Source organism: Pungitius pungitius, chromosome 2 (genome assembly GCF_949316345.1).
Source record: "Pungitius pungitius chromosome 2, fPunPun2.1, whole genome shotgun sequence".
Classification (NCBI taxonomy): Eukaryota; Metazoa; Chordata; class Actinopteri; order Perciformes; family Gasterosteidae; genus Pungitius; species Pungitius pungitius.
The window spans coordinates 19,440,727-19,460,003 of record NC_084901.1 but is presented as its reverse complement, the minus strand read 5'-3'; the positions used below and the strand labels follow the sequence as shown (position 1 = coordinate 19,460,003).

At 45.9% G+C, this 19,277-nt stretch overlaps 1 protein-coding gene across 1 annotated transcript; it reads left to right on the top strand.

The window, feature by feature from the left end:
- The first annotated feature begins 52 nt into the window (after positions 1-52).
- vimr2 (vimentin-related 2) lies at positions 53-13,068 on the top strand. Its single transcript, XM_037460349.2, has 10 exons — positions 53-277; positions 594-738; positions 879-1,031; positions 1,239-1,358; positions 3,354-3,449; positions 5,254-5,385; positions 7,168-7,299; positions 9,918-10,028; positions 10,125-10,249; positions 12,986-13,068. Exons 1-10 carry the CDS (start codon positions 183-185, stop codon positions 13,026-13,028), a joined length of 1,152 nt encoding a protein of 383 aa, XP_037316246.1. The 5' UTR covers positions 53-182; the 3' UTR covers positions 13,029-13,068.
- Positions 13,069-19,277: the final 6,209 nt, after the last annotated feature.

Here is a 19,277-nt window from a genome sequence, read left to right as displayed (position 1 = left end):
TTCCATGGTTTTTCCGAGGCTCACTCTTCAGGCACGTGTGAGATCGCATCAGCGCGGTATATTTAGTCAGCTCAGTGGCCCGTGAGAGATCCTTCACCTCAGTGCTGCATTCTCATCCTTTGTGAATATAAAACTCGGCGCTGCCTGTAGCGTCGTCACCCTGTTTGGACCCGTCCAAAGACATGGCCGCGCTCCGAGTGTCGTCCTACCGCAAGCTGTTTGAGGATGATGGAGGTTTGGGTACGCAGTGTGCAGGGCAGTACCGCGCCTCCGTAAGGTCTGTCACACTCAAAATGTACAACCTTTTGCGATGTGTTTTTTTTGTAATATATGTAGAAGTTGATTTGTTGTATTTAAAGCATTTTTTCCTGCATGCTGATGACCTTTGTTCTGAGGGCCATCATCACAGGATATTTTCATTTATAGGGACAGTGATGCCGAACTGTAGACAAACGTTTAATCGGTTCCTTCTTACATTTTCTTTACTGTACTTTTTTACTTTACTGTACTTTTTTTACTGTCCCAGGAGGTGGATCAAATGATCTCCCCTCGGATCCTCTTAAAGTCTTTAGTACAGTGTGTTGTCCTCTCAGGGGTGCGGCCGTTGACGAGTGCCACTGCGTCCAGTTTGACTTTGTAGCTGCCAAGGCACTCAACAAGGAGGGTCTCCAGCGCTTCGTCCAGGACCGCCACATCGTGGCTGCCCTCAATGACAGACTGGTCCGGCTTATCCAACTGGTGAGGGAGAACCGCTCCAAATGAAACATCAGCACTCTAATCTTCCCTCATAGCCTTTTGTTGTTGGTGTTGTTGTTTTAATGAAGCAGTACATCGTGAACCATTTGTAGCCGTCTTAACCTTTTCTCTTTGTCCTCTAGGCCCATTGTTTTGAGGAGGAGAATGAGTCTCTGAAAAGCCAGATTGTCGACGTGGAAAAGAAGCTGAACGGTCGACAGGGGTCGGCGAGCGTCTCCTGCGCCGAGGCCGACCGCAGCCTGGATGCAGCGGTGGAGCGACTGCGCAGGGAGAAGGTAGGTTGTTGTTGTTGTTGTTGTTGCTGCGTGTGTCTGCGCTGCTGCATGTTTGTCAGCATCACCCTCCTAAATGGGTTTTTCCTTCATAGAGGGTCCCTTGCACTTTTCACTCAGTCCCATCAATTTCACAAACATGGCCGATAGTTGGCCTTGTTCGTATCCATTAGTGTTGTGGCTGCGTCACCCCCCCCGCCCTCCCTGCAGGATGACATTCAGTGTGACACCGAGAACCTGCAGAAGGAGCTGGAACATCTGATGGAAGAATACGAGAAGGCTGCACAGCAGAAGATCCTCCTGCAGCAGGGACAACAAGATGTCGCTAAGGTACCAGATGTGAATACATAAGGCGTCCGTACCTGGAAGGAAGCTGACTGATGTAATCAGGTTTCAGAAATATACAGTACTGAAATGAACACACTATATATATATATATATATATATACAAAGCAAACCAAGGTATAAACTCAAGTGGTATCCATAAAGGGTTTCTAAACAAATGCTTTTGTTTTAATAAAGAACAAGTAAGAAATTAACAATTAATGTAATAATTCCTTACTTTGACCAATTTAGTTTTCCTGTGTACCTTGTTCTAAAAATAGATGCAGATTTAGTGCGTTATGTTTAGTACTTGGGTTTTTCACTGTACAATTATATATCAACCCTGTAGTTATAAATTGTAGTTTGAACTTTGTTTGCCTGGATATGCTCTCCGGGCCATGAGTTGTCATATTGTTTGATATTAAATTACCGATCCTATCATCAATACCAGGTCGGCTTAGGCCCCTATCCGGTCAGGTTTAGAATGTGTATATTTCTCTCAAAGAGGCGACTGATATTTAGGGCCTTTGAGCCACACATACTCCCACTGGTGGACCAACCAGCAAAAACACTGGATCCCTAATTTCCAAAAATGCAGCCAGTTGTACCCACGGATATCCAATGAGAGTCTAACTTGTATTCTTGTACTTGTGCCATAAATGATCAGACCTTTTTGTTGCAATAATGTACCTTGAGCACTAGATGGCAGCGTTGTCAAGCCTCGCTGCTCCACCTCCCCTCGGCCTCCTGGTGAATCAGCTGAGACTGCACAGCTGCTCCTCCATAGTGCTGCCCAATGGGTGGCGATCACCAGCAGTCACACAGTCTGGGCTTGTGGCCCATTGCAACCTGAGCCACCAACTTTTCCTTTTCCCCCCCCATCACCCTTCCTTCCCTCGTGCAGGCAAGAGCCCATCTCCTCCCAGATGCGAGGGAGGCTTTAATTTCTCCCTTACAGATGTAACGCAGGCTTGAAATACGTCGCCGTAATGTTCCTGCTGGCTCGGTTCTCTGGTTCTGAATTGGAAGCAGCTGCAGGGTGACAAGACTTGGTGGGAAAGAGACAGGGAGGCGGAGAAGGAGCCGAGCAGATGAGCGAACTCAACCCGGCTCAACTCACAGCTAGTTTCAGTTCTCTCCACTTATTGGTGATGAAACAGAATATGTTCGCTTCATTTTTTAAGTGTAATACAAGGATTGGATTTTTTTTCTTTCCTCTCTTGTAACTTCCCCTCACTTTTCCTTTTCAGGCCCTCACATTTTTCCCTCCTTTTTTACTTTTTGCTTGGCTCCACCAAAGTGCAGCTGCAAGTGAAATGAGTTTTACAACATCCACCAGATGTAAAATATGATTACTATCAATTATAATCAGTCTGTTTCAAAAGTAGTGCTGGTAAAAAAAATGGACCCCCCCAAAAAAGAGCATACACACACTGTTAGTCAGAATAAGTAGAGCTTAAATTGAAAGCCCTTATTTATTTTGTTGGCACGTCGGTTAAAATGCTGCTGAAGTTGTAACGAAGACAACCCATCTCTCACTACTTTTTGCTTAGTGCTGCTGTCCATCATGCACTCTGCCACCCTCCCTGCAAAGCAGCACAACTTCACCACCAACCCCCCCCCCCCTCCCCTCCCCCTGCATGTGAATGTGTAATTGCAGCCAACAACAAATTGATCTGGTTCTTTTTAAAAAGAGCAGAAGAGCTGCGAACCCTTGCTGGCTGTAAGAATGGTGGACGGGGCTTTTGTGTCTAGTTTGCCTCCTTCTGATCCTCTTCCTCCTCCCCCTTCCTCTGCATTGCGGTGTCTACTTTCTGTTCAGGGAAACAGGTGGATGTGCTGATGGTTCTTAAAATGGTAGTTCAGTGCAGAAACAGAGCTTTTCCTGAAGCATCCTGTGGTTTTATTTACGACCCAAATGGCAGTGTTTCTTCTCCAGAAATGAAGGAATGAACTTCTTGACTGCAGCCGTGTCCTATTTTAATTAGATTTTCCTTGCAGGATGTCGATGCTGTGACAGCAGAGTGTTTGGCTCTGAGGGAGCAAGTGGCTATCTACGAGCAGCAGCTGGCCAACATGGAGGACCAACACACAACGGTGAGGGGCGGAGGGGGGGGGAGAGGATATTTAGCTGCACTTGGAAAAAAACAGGAATTGTTTACAGCTATGAAAATGTGGCATTTAGGTTTGGACGGAATGATGGAGGAATGCCAAGGGCCTGTTGTGACAAACACAGCTGTGATGACCCGACTCACCTTGAAGTTGAGCCAAAAACGACTGATGTCAACACTAACGTATGGTGACAGGATGAAAACACAAGTTCAGTCATTGGGTGTACAAGCAGTCAAAGTTGGGCCCGTGCTTCAGAAAATGTCCACGTAATCCTAAACTGAGACGAGAGAGAAAGATCCTTCAGGCTGAGCTGACGACAGAAAGACGGACCGGGCTCATATGAACGACATAATTAAAAGATCCTCCCCACTGTCTGAACATCTTCACATTCAACACAGTGGCATCTTCTCGTGTAACTCCTGACCAGAAAGGGAAGATGCACATAATGCAAAATGTCAAACTACTGCTTTAAAAATAGGGACACTATTGGGACAATACCCAATTCACGTCATTACCTTCATCACATCCACACTTTGCTCCACCTTCTACAATATTCTCCACCTTTCCAGGAGATGACAGACACACCCCAGTATCACATCTCAAGGATGCAGGCAGAGAGAGAGAGAGAGAGAGAGAGAGAGAGAAAAAGAGAGAGAGGCAGCTGAAGCAGGACCAACTCCATCACTCTGTTTTTCCCTGCAAAGCCGGAGCGTTTAACGCTCTCCCTGCGGGACACGCTCCATAACTCTCAGTCCGGGAAATGCAGCTGAACACCAAATGAAACCCGAAGTTCCCTTTGTTTTATTAACTGTTGTTATCACCAGCACTCGTATTCTCTTGACAAATCGCCAGCCTTGTCGTGGTTTAGGTGGAGGGAGAAATGTTAATTTATCTCTGTAATAGATGTGGGTTTCTTTTTACTGAACACATCGGAAGTGAAGGTCAAGTATGTTGAGGAGCACATGTTTGAAGTACTACACATGATGATATATATATATATATATATATATATATCATCATGTACTACTACTGCGCTAAAATTCAGAGGTAAATATTCCACTTTTATATTCACTACATACATCTGACAGCTTTAGTTAGTAGTTACTTAACAAATATGCTATTCAAATGTAATGCATGTATCAACAATTTATATAATATAGATCAAATTAGTTCTTCTGCGACCACCTCCGACATGAAGTCTTTAGTCTATTAGTAATACTCTAATACATGTCCCTCCCAAGGATTATTTCTCTTTGTGTGTCAAAGGTAAAAGTCATTGTTACAAAGTTGATTAAACTGGAAATGCTTAAATAACTTAACTAACCTATTCGATGTGTTACTTCTCTCAAAGTATTGGTAACTAGTAGTGGCCTCAGTAGTAGAAAAACACTACTATTACTAAGTGAATGTCCTGCATTCATAACAACATTGTGAGAAAAATGGACCCCAATGTATTTAAAGTAAGTAAATGTATTAATAGCCCTCTTTGCTGCTAAACCAATGTGGAATATTGATTTGTCGTAAGCAGCATTTTAATTTAACTGATCAAGGTTCTCCTACTAGTAGTAGTATTTTGCAGTTTATATCGTACTCTATAAAGAGATCACATGCTTTTAAGTAAAACTTAGTAGAGTTGTCAAAATGTAGTGCAATATTTCCCACTTAAATCATATAAACCTAAACATATGTTGGCAGTGATTGGAGTACTTGAATACTTTTACTCATGTAACATTTCACCCCCGAGTAAAGAATGTAACTGTACTTCCCCGCTGTGCGTTTGCATGAGCAGGCGGTGCAGCGTCTGCTGGGACCCGCCGAAGGGACCACGGGGTCAACGGCAGCCATTACTTTCTGCAGCCCTGACATCACGCCGGCCCTGGATGTGAAGGAGCATTACTGCCAGCTGGCTGAGAGCCTCCAGGTACGACTCTCTGCAACGAAAGACACACGCAAACATGCCGTGAAGCGCAGACCTCGTGGTGCCAAATGCTTAATGGCATCGTGCCTGTAGACAACCGCGAAATCCCATCACAATCCCAAACTAGATGGTACATTTCCTCAATTACTGTAGGGGCAATTTTAAGGTTCTAATCCATTACTTCACATGTATGTCGGTAATATGTTGTCTGACGGCTTTGTACATCTATACAAATATCCATTAGTAGGTTATCAAACACACTTTGAACCTTTTCCAAACCTTTTGTTACTTGGTACCACTTACAAAGAAGCAATAGCTGGTAGGGGACCTTTCCCACATTTCACCGTGTGTAGCGCTACGATTTAGAAAATTAAGAAAAAGTATTTTCAGGAAATCAGCTCAAGAAAATGCGTTTTCGTCCACCACTCTAATGCCAATATGAGGAGTCTCCCAACAATCACGTGCTAACGTTTGCTCCCATGTGTTACCAATACATCTGGAAAGGAATCTGTGGAGGTAAACAGATATATTCGACAAATAAACAGAGCTTTTACCCGGGAGACTGCTGTTCATAACCCGTGTGAAGGAAGGACTTTGGTTGCCATAAATATGACGTCTTTCCTTCTTTCCTTTCCCATTTATTATCTCACAACCCCTCAGATTTATCTCGTGACCTTTTTGGAGGGCGGACGCCCCCGAAGTGTGTCAACCACAGGACTAAACTACCCGGATACAAAGAAACGCCAGATAAACCCTGACTGTCTTAACAGTAAATGCATCGGTTTTAATAACCTCTTGTATTACAGTATGTTTAGCAGAGTCTGCAGAACTATCACTTTTTTAGACTTTTATTGCCATCCTCATCCTCGCACCGACTCCTGGTCGCCTTTTCTCCCTCTGCGACGTCTCGCTCAAGTCCAGCATGTAAATCTCAACATCACGCAACCTCAAACTCACATTTGTTTTCTTTGCCTCTTAACACAACACAAGAACATGAGAATCAGAGATGCTGGACTTGACCCCCCCGAACAGAATGCCTTTGTCTACCTGTGTGTGCGTGCAGCGCATGCTAAGGCGTGCAGCGCTGAGGTCAGACTATAGCTCCGGCGGGTCTGACCTCCTCTGGGTCGAGGATGTCTGCCCGGTTCACAGGTCAGGGCTGTAATCAGACTGTTGGCCGCCTTCCCAGGCTCCTCAGCCTCACTGGAGTGGACGCTGGCGCGTGTGTGTGTGTGTGCGTGCGTTTGTGCGTCTATGAGCATGGCTGAAGGGTATCCAGGGTGTTTATATTATTGTGTGTCGGTCTGGATGCATAGGTGTGTTTCTTGTTCCTCAAAACCCGTCTATTCCCTCTCTATTCTACTCTCCTTCCGCCTCCCACTTAGTTTCTCCTCTGGCCAGCTGGCCTCCGTCCCGTCTGGGCCTGCCTTCAATTTGCGAGGCGCAATTGTCTCAATGCTAAAAATGATTGCCATTGGGTTCGAACAGTAATGGTGATTGCTGGCTGACTCCCACACACCTGTGCACACTCATCTCGCTCGTTTCTGCTGCATTTTGTTCCATCTAATCAGAAGTGTGGTGGACAGAAGGAGGCGGTTCACCCATCAGCCGGCATGAGAGGCTCTGATTGCTCTCTGCCGCCCTGTCGGAGCGCACTTAACGCCCCAAAAGAAAGCACTTTCCTCCGTGGCCCTGTGCATTTTGCCGACTCAAACTGAAAGGTCACACCTCTCTCGGCTGCCTTTCACCCCCCCCCCCCCCCTCCCCCCTTCTCGGTCTTTGCAGTACGAGTGCGGCGCTCCCTCCTCGGCTGTGAGTCGCCGTGGCGACGGAAGACAAATAGAAGAGGGCGTAGCTGGAGGGTCGGCCGTCAAAGGCGCGTCGAAGATGAAGGACATCAGTGAGATAAAGATGCTGGTGAGTGCTCATGATTTATCTTATTTGGTTTGCCCCAATCACAGGAGAACGTTCTCTTCATTAAGGCAGATACAGGTTGTGTGTTCATTTGCCAAGATTTTGAGATGAGCTTTTCTCAGATTTCGGCGACCTGCACCTCCCAAATATCAACAACATATTGTGCAGTGTTATTAACTTCCTTGCACATTGTCAGATAAGCAGACTGATACCCGTCATGTCTGTACACTGGATGACAATCTACAGCAAGCGGCCGATTAGCTTAGCATGAGGAGCGGACACGGGTATGCTGGCCACATCCAAAGGTAACGAAATCATCCGACCAGCCCCTCTAAAGGGTAATAGATAACAAATATGTCCTTTGTTTGATCTGTATTAAAACACAAAAAGGTTACAAAGGACAGGTTGTCATTATGTGCCACGCTGTGTCGTCACTTTCTGAGGGAATCCGTTCCACTGTATTTGCAGTCTTTACTCAGTAAGCTGGCTGAAATTCATATTTACCAGATTGACATCAAAGTGTTACCAGGTGAAAAAGCATTTTTTCTAAAGCTTTGAGCTATTGCTTTAAAAAAAATGATTTTACATTTTGGAAACTGCTACTTATAAAGCTCTGCAAATAAAAACCAAACTGTCTTTATGCTGCTTAACCGTTCTGCCATCAAAGGCATCCTTTTTTGGCTTTTAGGGGATGAACTGACCCTTTCAGTCTCACATTTACACACAATTTAAATCCTTCAGTTACTTCCTTCCGATTCAAATGTTCCCATAACACATTTCCCACCACTTCAATGACAAGAAGTGAAGTCTTAGAACTGGCTCTGCTTCGGGCATCAGCTCCTAAATCAGGCGTAATGGTGAGAATGGATGGTTTCCCACAGCAGGAGAAGGGAGTAGAGAGCAGCGGAGTGACAGCAGAGCAACAGTGTGGGAGATCCTGCTGACCAGAGTGTTTACTCTGCGGACACTTTCAGCAGGAGATGTGAAGGGCTCGGCTTCAGCTCACACAGGATTTATGGCCCTCCGTGTCCTCGGTTTATTAAGTACAGTGTTTCAGAGCGCCTGCAGCTTTGAATTAAACGGACAAGTCAGGCATCAGTAAAGATCACCGAGTAACTGCAGAAACTACCTACTCTTCACATTGGCCTACTCTACGTCCAACCACATCTGTAACAAACAGATGGTGGTCTGGTCCCCGTGACTGTGGCCTTGGCTCTACCTCCATGGAGCTCTCTGAGTGACCACAGCAGAAACTCTCCGAACATCAGCTACTTTTTTCTCTTTTTAATAGCGCGGCACACAATCCCCGGTTCTGCTCCGACCCGGCCCGACGGATGAACAGCGCGGCCTGATCTGCTCTGTTTCCCTCCTCTCTCTCTCTCTCTCCCGCCTGTGATCGATGCCTCGGGTCTGGTTTCTCGCTGAGACGCAACATGGCCAAACAAACAGATTGCAGTGAAATCAGCCCTGACTCAGAAATGTATATAACAGAGCCAGCACTGATGGGGTCGTACGCCACTACTCGCATGCGCACGCGGGCCCGGACCTCACTTATCCTGCCAGGGAGAGCGGAGGAGTGTGGGAGTGAGTGACTTGGAGCAGGTTTGTGTGTGTGTGTGTGTGTGTGTGTGTGTGTGTGGTGGGGGGGAGGGGGTGGGTGGTGAAGAGTCATCAGCCTGTGAGTGGTTACCCGGGGTCTTCTTCTGCTCACATTGGTCTCGCTGAAAGACGAGCGGGACCGCATGGATCCCCCATCTGGCTGTGACAGCTAATTGTTGAACTTTTGTGATTGCTGTAATTACTCACGGCAGGACACCGCAGCTTCAGACACGGGGGGACAGCTACGGTCCTGCTTTGGTTCGCTGTAGAAGTAAAGAAACCTGTTTTCATCTTCAAAGGTCCGTTTGATTGGCACACTTGGAGGACCAGATTTTAGGACTTAAGGGGTTCCTGTTAGCAAAAACAGACGCAGTTATTTGCAATACGTTTTCATTAGTATAATCACCTGAAACTAGGAATCATTTACATTAGCTAAGAATAAGCCCTAAAATATCTATAAGCTGAGCAGGTCTTCTTCCTCGGGGGTTCCATCAGTTTGGCAGGTATTGGGTCATAAACCAAAGTTTCACAGTGCTAGAGTAAGTATACATTTAAATACCAACCGTGTGTCCCGGAAGAGGACGTCACTGTACCAGATGTCATGGCGATCAATCCAATAGTTATTGATGTACATCACCTTTTAAACCGCCATGGATCAAAGGCCGTAGGATTCATCATCTGGAAAAAATAAATCTAATGAGATAGAACACAAAGTCTGCACAAAAACTGTGAAACAAAGTGATGGACTGAATGATGTCATAAAGTCACACCGCTAGCTGGTTTTGAAATGCTCTCATGAAATAACGACCTCAGCATGGATCGACAGACAAAGGGAACGACTACTTGGTGAGAAAAGTCAAACACGGAGCAGCCAAAGAGCTTTAAGTATTTTCTCTGCAGTTGTCACGACCCGAAGCTCGAGGAGAACACTGATGCCATTGATAACCAGATTGAGTAGACGTCGTTGTTTGGGGTATATGTGCACCAATAACCTGCACTGTATCCTGTCTGTATTTCTGCAGGTTTCGGAGCTACAAAAGGCGCTCGCTGAGCTCGAGCAGTGCAACGAGGAGCTGGAGGACGAGGTCGACATGAAGGCGGCTGCATACATGGACGAGATTGCTGAGTTGGAGGTCTGAGAGTGGACTGATTAAGGAATAATCATAGGCTGTAAAGGGGCCAGTAGTTTCGGCTAATTCCGTCATTACTTCCCCGCTGTGTGTGTTCAGTGTACCATAGATGAAATTCGGCGGCAAGAGGCCGACTTCCAAGTGCAGATGAAGCAGCAGTGTGAAGACTACAAGGAGCTGTTCAGTGAGAAGATGGCCAGAGACATGGAAATTACTGCCTACAGGTCAGTGAGTAATATATATATTATCAATTATTTAGTAGCAAAACTCTCGATAACAATAATACTCTGCATCAGATTAGCTTGAATAAATTGTCTGAATAAGCGCATAACCCAGAAACTTCTGACAAATATGAATCTATTCATGCTGTATATACTGTGGGTAGACTGTATGTTTACACAATAACTGAATTACATTAATTATTCACTATTTATTCCAGTAGCTGCACTCACCCTCGTGCGATTGGTAAACTGATCAGTTTTCATATATGCATCCATTGTGGATTTAACATGAATATATTTATATGTGCATATTTATTTCAACCCATCACCAGATTGAAATTCCTTAATTCGCTAATATAAAAACTAGTTCTGAGGAAGAGACGGACCATAAAAGTTGTTCGTAAGACTCTGCCGGGTCGCCAAAATAATGAACACAATTCTTTCCGTTGTCTTTTGGATAACGTTTGCAGTATACCTTTAAGCCACATCAGGTAGCATGACTGCTCTTATTGCTGTCACGATAATATTAGCATTAAATCTATTATTGATGCCTAGCATACAAAAGCCACCTGAATGATTTCCTTTGGGCTGATTCATTAAAACATTATATTTTCATGTCTGGGAAGATATCGTCCCGGGGTCGACTCACAGCAATGAATACATTTAACTTTTAATGTTCTATCGCTCATAACATTAGTGCTGACTGGAGTTCTCTGATCGGTCATATACATTCAGCAACAAAATAAAAGTTGAGGCCCAACAGTCAGAGGGATTGTCAGTCAACAGGACAACTGTGAACCAGCACTGTGGGTCAGAGATGGACCGCCATGTCTGCTGGAGAACACGGAGGCGTTCGTTCCAACAAAAACACCGCGCCGGGTGGTTTTTCGTTGATTAGTCCTCCTGTTAAATGCGTCATAAAGTCAACCGCTGAAGTTTCTGATTGCAATTAAAACGTGAATTGCTGTGACTTCGCTGACACGTATTGTAGATCCCCGTCTCTGCGGTAGGGGGTCAAATGAAAACAGACGTCCCCTGCGGTGCCGCACATTATTTAAACCTGTCGAGGAGAATGAACTGTTAGGGGCTAAGCACACAGAGGCCCCGGGATGATTTCATTAGATTTAAATTGACTTGATGATCTGTTCGACATTCTCCACACTTGGAAAGTTTGCGTCCGGCATGGTCGTGCCGCGAGGAGTTTCTGCAGAAGTGTTGCCTTGAATATTAATTATAAAGGACTCCCGACATTGTCAGAGCACATTATACGTTATGTGCAATGTATGATATACGTGCAAACAAAGCGGCTGACATCACAGGCCATCTGGGGTCGCAGGAAGACGCGGTTTCCTCTGTGTGACCTTGAAGACATTCCTTCATTCCACTGACGTTGTTTAACCATCTGCCAATCTGGTGTGCGGGCTGACGCACGTGAACCACAACCTCATCCTGCTGCCACTGGCTCCCCCCTCCCCGGTCCTTCCATCGCCGGTATCGGTGGCATCCGACCCCCGGGGGGGTTCCTGCCTCAGGAGCCTTCGCTGGGGCCCTCACGGTGCCTCATTAGAATGGACAAAGAGGGCCTCACATGTCAGCGCTGTGTGCCGGGTCACCGCCAGCTCTCCTCCACGCCGCCCTGTTAATGTCAGCCGTCTCCTTGCACACATTTTAATTCCCCCCCCCCCACACACACACACAGGCAGTCCCAATGACATTCAAGGCGCAGTCGACGGCAAAATTTATTCCTCCTCCTAAATGGGAAAAAAAATAATAAAAAAATCTACTGGATGTTTTGTCATCCGTGATTAAAACCATGAATAAGAAATGAAAACGGGGGTTGTTTATTCTCTCCGAGCCGTGACAAACTGTCTGCACGACAGACCCTAATGACCCCGGGCTGCCATTAGCGGCCAGCTTATCGCCTGTGAAAGCATCTCCCGAGCAGTTGAGGCAGATGCTCGCTGCTGTTGCTCTCTGCTAATGTGAACCGTGTGACGCTGTTAATCATTCGGCGGTTCATCGTGGCTCACGCTGCTGCATGACTCGGCAACAAGTAGCTCAACCCGGGGACAAGAGGCTTTTTAGTTGAGTGCAGTGGGTGACGGCGCTGCAGGTTGTACTGTATCTTAAAGCTGCTTCAGTTCGTCCTTTCATATTAACAGAATTAAATGACTCCCCCTCAGCATTACGAAGCTAAAAAAAAAAGTTTTTCAGGTCATTGTGGTGGTTTTCTGGCTCACAAATGTACTGCTTTGGTTTCTCACCTCCAACGTTTCCAGATGCAGCACACAGCTGTGTTCATTGAAAAGCTTTTTTAAAAACTCCACTACATGTTGCATTCCCACCATCAAACGGCAGACCGACACCGGCAGAGACTAACATGTTAACACAATGAAGCGTTTAGCGTCGGCAGAAACCAAAACCAAAATGGAAAAGAGATTTGATATGGGATCGACATTAATGAGGTGGACACCAACATGATGTCAAATGAATGATAAAGTCTGTTCGCTGCGCTCTGCACTGCGTCCACTCGTTGTCTTCAATATTTGTTCTTTCAGCTCAGTGACGTCGAGAGCAATGTCAGGGAATTAGATTTGCTCTGAGAACCTTTTAAGGGGGGGGGGGGGGGGGGGGGATAATCTTTGTCAACGTGTCTTTGAAAAATGAATTGCACTGGAATGTCGAGGACTCCAACGTGGTCACATGATATGATGTGTTTCTGTGGTTGGTTCACACCAGGAGTCTGTTGGCCGAAGAGGAGGAGAGGCTGTGCAACCTGTGACGTGAGGCCCGAAGAGTCCGACATGGCAGGCGCCCCCCCCCCCCCCCCCCCCCCCCCGCACGGATTATAAAACAAACCATAGAGAAACGAGGCATAGCACACTGACACCAGCTGGGATGAAGCTGAAGGTACCAACAACAGCATTTTAAGGAGAACTTATCATGGCAGATTAATGCCGTCTGGAGGCCTAAGCCGGCCCATTGATAACAGGTCGCTGGCAGGTGACCTCGAGACTCCAAGAAGGATGGAGCTGTCTAAAGGAGGTGGGAGGAGGAGGGAAGGGGGGGGGGGCTGTGCAATGAGTGTGTATCCATTCTGTGTCTGGCAGGGATATTTCCTTAAGTGGGTTTATCTTTACCAACTAAATGCTATGTTTCATAAAGGCTTTGGCCGCTCTCCGTCCGAGCGCAAGTTAAACTGCGCTGCTTCGTGATGTCAATCCCCCCCCCCCCCCCCCCCCCACCACCGCCGATACCACCTCATCCATCACTCATTCCACGTCTGATTACCTGCTCCTAACTCTTGACCCCATCACTGTTAGCAAACGTATTGACAGCTCCACTTTAGTTACTAAAAGCATCCCACCTTCCTTCTGCTTTCACAGTCATGCATTCCTTATTGTTTGTTATATATATATATAACCGCCTGTCGGATGTGCAGTGCACTGTTTGCTTTTCAAATGGTTCATGAAGTTGCTGTTTTCTCTGCGGATCTTTTCAAAATGAGCACCTGGATGTTTCTACAAGAAACGCTTGTGTGATTCATTACCGCTCCTTTTTTTGAAAAGCGATGTCTCAATTTACTGTTACTGAAATAAGCCTTTGGTAATGCATTCCTTTGTAATCTTTTCCTCATTTTCAACATCACTTTGCAGCTGTCTGGGATAAAGCATCTGTGATTCTCGCTTCTGCACAAGCAGCATCAGTGTGTGCTTTAGATTTCAAGGAAATAAAACCAGTTGCTTGTGAGATCACCTCATAGTGTGTGATTTTTGTTTTCAGAAATCTCTGTTTCCTGAAAACTGTTTTTGAATTCTTAAGACGATCTCCCACAAAAAATAAGTACGCAGCGAGCCCGGTCAAATTAATGTTCTGCGATCTTTCTTTCATTCATCTTCATGTTCAACGAGATATTTAAACATTCCCAGCTATTAACGATCCCCCTCTGCCATAAAGATGAAAAATGCAGCTAATAACGGATCGGATAAGATTAGCCACACTCTGTGAACTTGTGTGACGAGGAGTTGGTCTCTGTAATAATTGAGTTCAGGGTGTGGAGCGGGGGCTGGGAACGGCTGGACACAACTCGAAAGCTGGCCGGATCAGGGGGAAGCTGCTGGGTCGGTTTTCTCAGGGCTGCAGAGCTTAATCGAGACCTCGTAGGAGGTGGAGAACGTCGTACTCACTCAGTGCTCTCCTCTAATACGTCTCAAATTTAAAAGGCGGACAAACCAGCCAGGATTCCTGATCTCATGGGCCTGCTCTGACTTTGCCATGTGGTAAATATGAGAATGTCTAAGAGAGGAGTTGTGTATTCCCTTCTTTTGCTTCACAGCCTCTTGGGGAAAAGGTGATTGCGTGTATGGAAATTCAGGAAATAGACTGGACCAAAATGCTAACATTTTTGCTTCATATCCGTAAATGTTCTTCAATACGGAGAAAAGGGTAGAAGAAATCGACTGGGCTGTACAAAGCATCTACATCGCCCTGGGAACCCACCAAGAAAACATTCTCATAGTTCATGGTTTAATAATCTAGTGAACACATTATGTTCTTTGGGTAAAATAGAGCAAATTCTGTGGCCATTGGAAAGCCCCTTAATTAAATGTGTAATAAAATGTATTTAACCACAATCTTATGGGGCAAATCAGCGAACCAATGTGTTTCCACAAAAGCTCTAACACAACAAAGGTTGTGTTTAGAAAATGTTTTAATTCCAGCAGCCTCCTTCCGAACACAATTTAAGGATTTCAAAGACAGTGATATTTGTGAGTTTGGTGACCTCTGCCCTCCTCTGTATTCCTTTGCCCCCCATCACACGTCCTTGACAACTGAGTAAAATGCGCATTAACCCCTGAAAGCTGGTTGGTGACACTGCGCGGCCCGGGGCAGGACTGTGGCACCTCTGCTCCTTGAAGCTGGACAATTTGATTTGAGGGCGGAGATTTTCAAAGCTGAGTCATGGATCAGTGGCCCGCCAGTCAGTTGGCCTTTTCATCCCCATCCGCCCCCTTTTCTTTTCTTTTTTTTTTTTGCCATGATGGTGTCTTTGGATGGATCGCGGGGGGGGGGGGGTTGAGAAAACAGCCGAACCGGCCTAACACCAACAAACAAAGAAGTCACTGCTGGGGAATGAAGCAGAGTTTAGTTCCTCTGGGTGACGTTAGCGGTGAGATTGAATTTTTCACGATGGTTCGGCCCGGTGTTGAAAGAACTGAATTTCACACAACATGTGCCCTGGATATAACATCCCATTAACTTCCAGTGGTGCAGGAATGTCTTTACATTAAGAGTGGCAGGGCCGCGCTGATACATTTTGACATCTGAGCTCGTCTCATCTGTCCACATCTGCAGCAGAGGAATCTGATTAAGGCCTGAGCTAATGGTGATCCAGGTCAGCCTGTGCGACTCAGCTCAGCTGTCACCTACACATAGGTATACCCAAAACACTCCTTACCCCCCCCCCCCCCCCCCCCCTTCAGGTTCACGCGGACAAATAAACACTGTCTTCACCGAGGACAAAAGTCATTCTTTAAAGTCTCTTCTTGGCAGCTCGGACATAATGAGCCAAGCTGATGTTTAGAAAGCAAATAAATAACAGGGGACAAGGTTGAATCAAGGAAGAAAATAAGAACAGTAAAAATATACAAAGGAGAGAGAGCTATTGAGAAAGTATTTCCTTAACAAGAGGGGAACAAATAATAAATTATGGGGCCCCTCTCCCTTGAGACAGGACTGGCACGCCTAAGGGTAGAAGGAAGTGGGCATCGCTCTTTTTGTTATAGGGGTCGAGGACATTTTTCCGCGGTGGGAGCATCGCACGAGTCCCGAGGGAAACCCCCTTAAAGGAGCGTTTACGCCCCACCGGTCCGTTCGTACGCGCAATGCTGAATGAAGATGGTGGTAGTGTGACCGCGTCCCCCCCCCCCCCCCGACCCCCTCCCGCCCCATCATGTCATCGCTTCGGTTTCTGCCCTCCTCATATCGGGCGTCCCACTTGGCCTGTTCAACTAAGCGACTGCTGACAGCCGTGACCCCACTTTTACCCCGCACCCCCCCCCCCTTGAGTCCGTCCCCGAGCAGGTGGCAAACACCCACCATCATGAGACCCTTCACGGTGAGCCTGCATCTGATATGATTTGATACCTTTGTGTTTCTTGGCAAAAACTCCCAACACTTTGTCTTGTGATGTTGAGATAAAGCAAAGCTGCTTTTCAAAAATTCTTCCCCTCTGCCCCCCCCCCCCTCCCGAATTGTTCACACGGTGGGTCAGCCACTGCCAGAGTTGATAAAAGTTTCCCTTTTGTACCAAAGTGTTCAATGAATCTACTTCAGAGCGTGTAAACGTCTGGGCCACAGACGCAGGAGAGAAAACAGGCGGGATTTGTATTCTGCTGCGGTGGCTTTTCCCGCCCATTAAAGGTTGTTCGCATCTTTTGAAGCGCGGTGACTTTGCTGTCGGCTCAGGGCTTTACGCGCCGATCCGACCGTTTGCTGCGTTGGATTCTTGGCAGATGGCCCCGCGTAGGTCTCATGCTAAGCTTCGCTTGTCAGTAAACGTGGCTGCTCCCTGCACTTAGCTTACGTCTTGGTTGTAACGGTGTCTTATCAGTTAGGAAAAATAAATAAAAAAATCATACCACATAGCCGCAAGATGTCCTCCCACCTACTGTAGCACTTACCCTGATTACCTTTGTGGAATTCTTGTGTTGATAGATGGCACACTGGGATATAGAGTGCATACAAACACACTATAAAGGATGAATTTGATTCGGTTACATTGTGCACAGGGATCTCTGTTAGAAACAGAAGTGCATTTGCAGGCCACCAGAAGGACCTTCATTTTGACATAAAACGCTACAAAACATATCTTCACGATTTATTAAACCTGCATTAAATTAGTTGTCACTCGGCGGCCCTGTAAAAGCAACACAGACATATTATCAACCACGGTGTTTTCTATTCTTTAGAATGTAAACGTGACGCAGGAGAAGACGGCAGCTGTCGCTTTTGTAAACATTCTCGACATCCATCCATGTGCCCTCATGGGCCGAGGTAATGAAAGTGTCTAAAAGCCCCTTTTTATAGTTGTCTCGCTAAATCGGTTGCTTTTTTTTGTTTGTTTTACACATAGCAACGTTAGCTGCTAAGCAAAAGCAAAGCATTCTTCGTTAGCAGTCTTGTTTCTGGCAACTTAGTGGATTTAAGCCCAATATTAACATTTTTCTAGGCTCTGTTTTGGTCTCTCCCAACTTCTAAAAGAATGGCTCTAAATATGTAATGCGCCACTTGTTGGCCTGATGGCCACTAGCGTTGTCCTTCTGGTACTGAACACGTAGCGTACAGCCGATTTATCAGAGCTTTACTTCTTTTTTTTTTCTACGAGTTTCTCACTAGGGGCATCAACTCATTTTTCTTTTCTCAAAGTGATTTGATTCACTGTTTATTTAAAAAATATTGGTAAGTGCAGCTTTAAATCAATAAGAGAGTCATGTTTTGATTGTGAAATTTCGCTCCATTTGTCATGTCGCCCATTGACTTATTTGAGCAAAGAACCAATTCCTCTTCCTGCGCCAGAGCACCAGTAGTCCAAACTATCATAATTTGTGCTGGGAGTAAGAAATCACATGTGTCACAGTTTATGTCGGCAGCCGTAGCCCGGAGCAATGGCTGGTTTAGAATTTGGAACAAGCTACGAAATCATTTTCTTTGCGCAGCAGTCATTCATCTTTTTTCCCAGACGTCTCAGGCCTGCTTCCTCTCAAACTGACGTGACCGGCAGGTAAGCAACATTTCCCCATTCTTGGATCACATGTAGGATTTTTAAATTGTATTTTAACACGCATTAAAATGAAATATCCTTCCTACGTTGACATGATTTTCATATATTAAACTTGTATCTGCTTCCTTTTTGACAAACAACAACAAATGGACCAAATGGAGATTATGTTGCCTAAGACTGCCGATTAAATCTCGGAATCCTTGTTGTGCCCCGACGGTGAACTAGGTCCTTTTTAATCCAGGTCGCCCTCCCGAAACCTTTCTTCCTAAGTGACCATTAAATGGATGGTTGAGCGCGCAGCCACCAGTGAGCCTCGGTGGACACGGTTAAAACTGCCCTTGTGCCGCCTCACCTCAGAGGCTCCACCAGAGGACCTGTCAGGCCTGCGATGTTTTACAGCTCAGTTTGCAGACAAAACACCTCACAACCAAATCCCCCTCAACAACATCTGCTGCCAATTTAGCCGAGGCATTCCTGCAGTCTGTGCTGTTTAATATTCACAGGGGTTAGGATCTGCCAGGATGGGGACGGTGAGGTGGGGGGGGGGAGCAGCTACTACAAGCCTTTGGTCCATGGTCCAGACAAGGTGAAAAATGAGGGGTTAACAAAGAGTGAGCTGGAGCAGGACTGGGTTAACTGGGCTAATTTGCAGGGATAATAGTGGTGCTCATGGAAGTCCTTTGGGGAGCAACGTTGTGGAACACAGACCTGATGGTGCAACCACACAGGAAGTTTACGGCATGGCCAGAAATGTATTTAATCATCAAACTAACAGCAAGGAGCTGGTGGCATGGCCAGAGCCAGCAGCCATCGTGAAGAGGAAGACCAATGTTTGGACAAGGGGCCAAACAGTAAAGTATATACACAACTCCAAAATGTATTGAAACCTCTGATTTTATTGGCCAAGAATGTGTGAGAGGTGCTTGTTTTCTTCTACTTTCACCAAGCACCTTGAACAGAATATTACCATCATAGAGTACATTATACAAACTTAACCGTCTCATGTGAGTACCTGGATAGATCTCAACATTTATTGGAAATTACTTGGGATTATCCTGCATTCATAACGGCACATCTGTGCTGCCTGACTGAGTTAAAAGAGAGTAGTAACCCAGTTTTTTGAACATTACACTCTTGGCCTCCTTTTTATATATGGCCTTGTGAATTTTTATGGCCGTATCCCAGGCAGTGCCAACTTAAGATGGAAGAAATTCAAAACAGTTTTCTTCATTTTGGTTCAAGTTTGTA

Bases quoted from the DNA above. Each gene is read 5' to 3' on its own strand.
- vimr2 (XM_037460349.2), top strand. From the start codon at position 183: ATGGCCGCGCTCCGAGTGTCGTCCTACCGCAAGCTGTTTGAGGATGAT. The intron at 5,386-7,167 runs GTACGACTCTCT...CGGTCTTTGCAG, and splicing joins AGCTGGCTGAGAGCCTCCAG to TACGAGTGCGGCGCTCCCTC. The intron at 10,029-10,124 runs GTCTGAGAGTGG...GTGTGTGTTCAG, and splicing joins ACGAGATTGCTGAGTTGGAG to TGTACCATAGATGAAATTCG.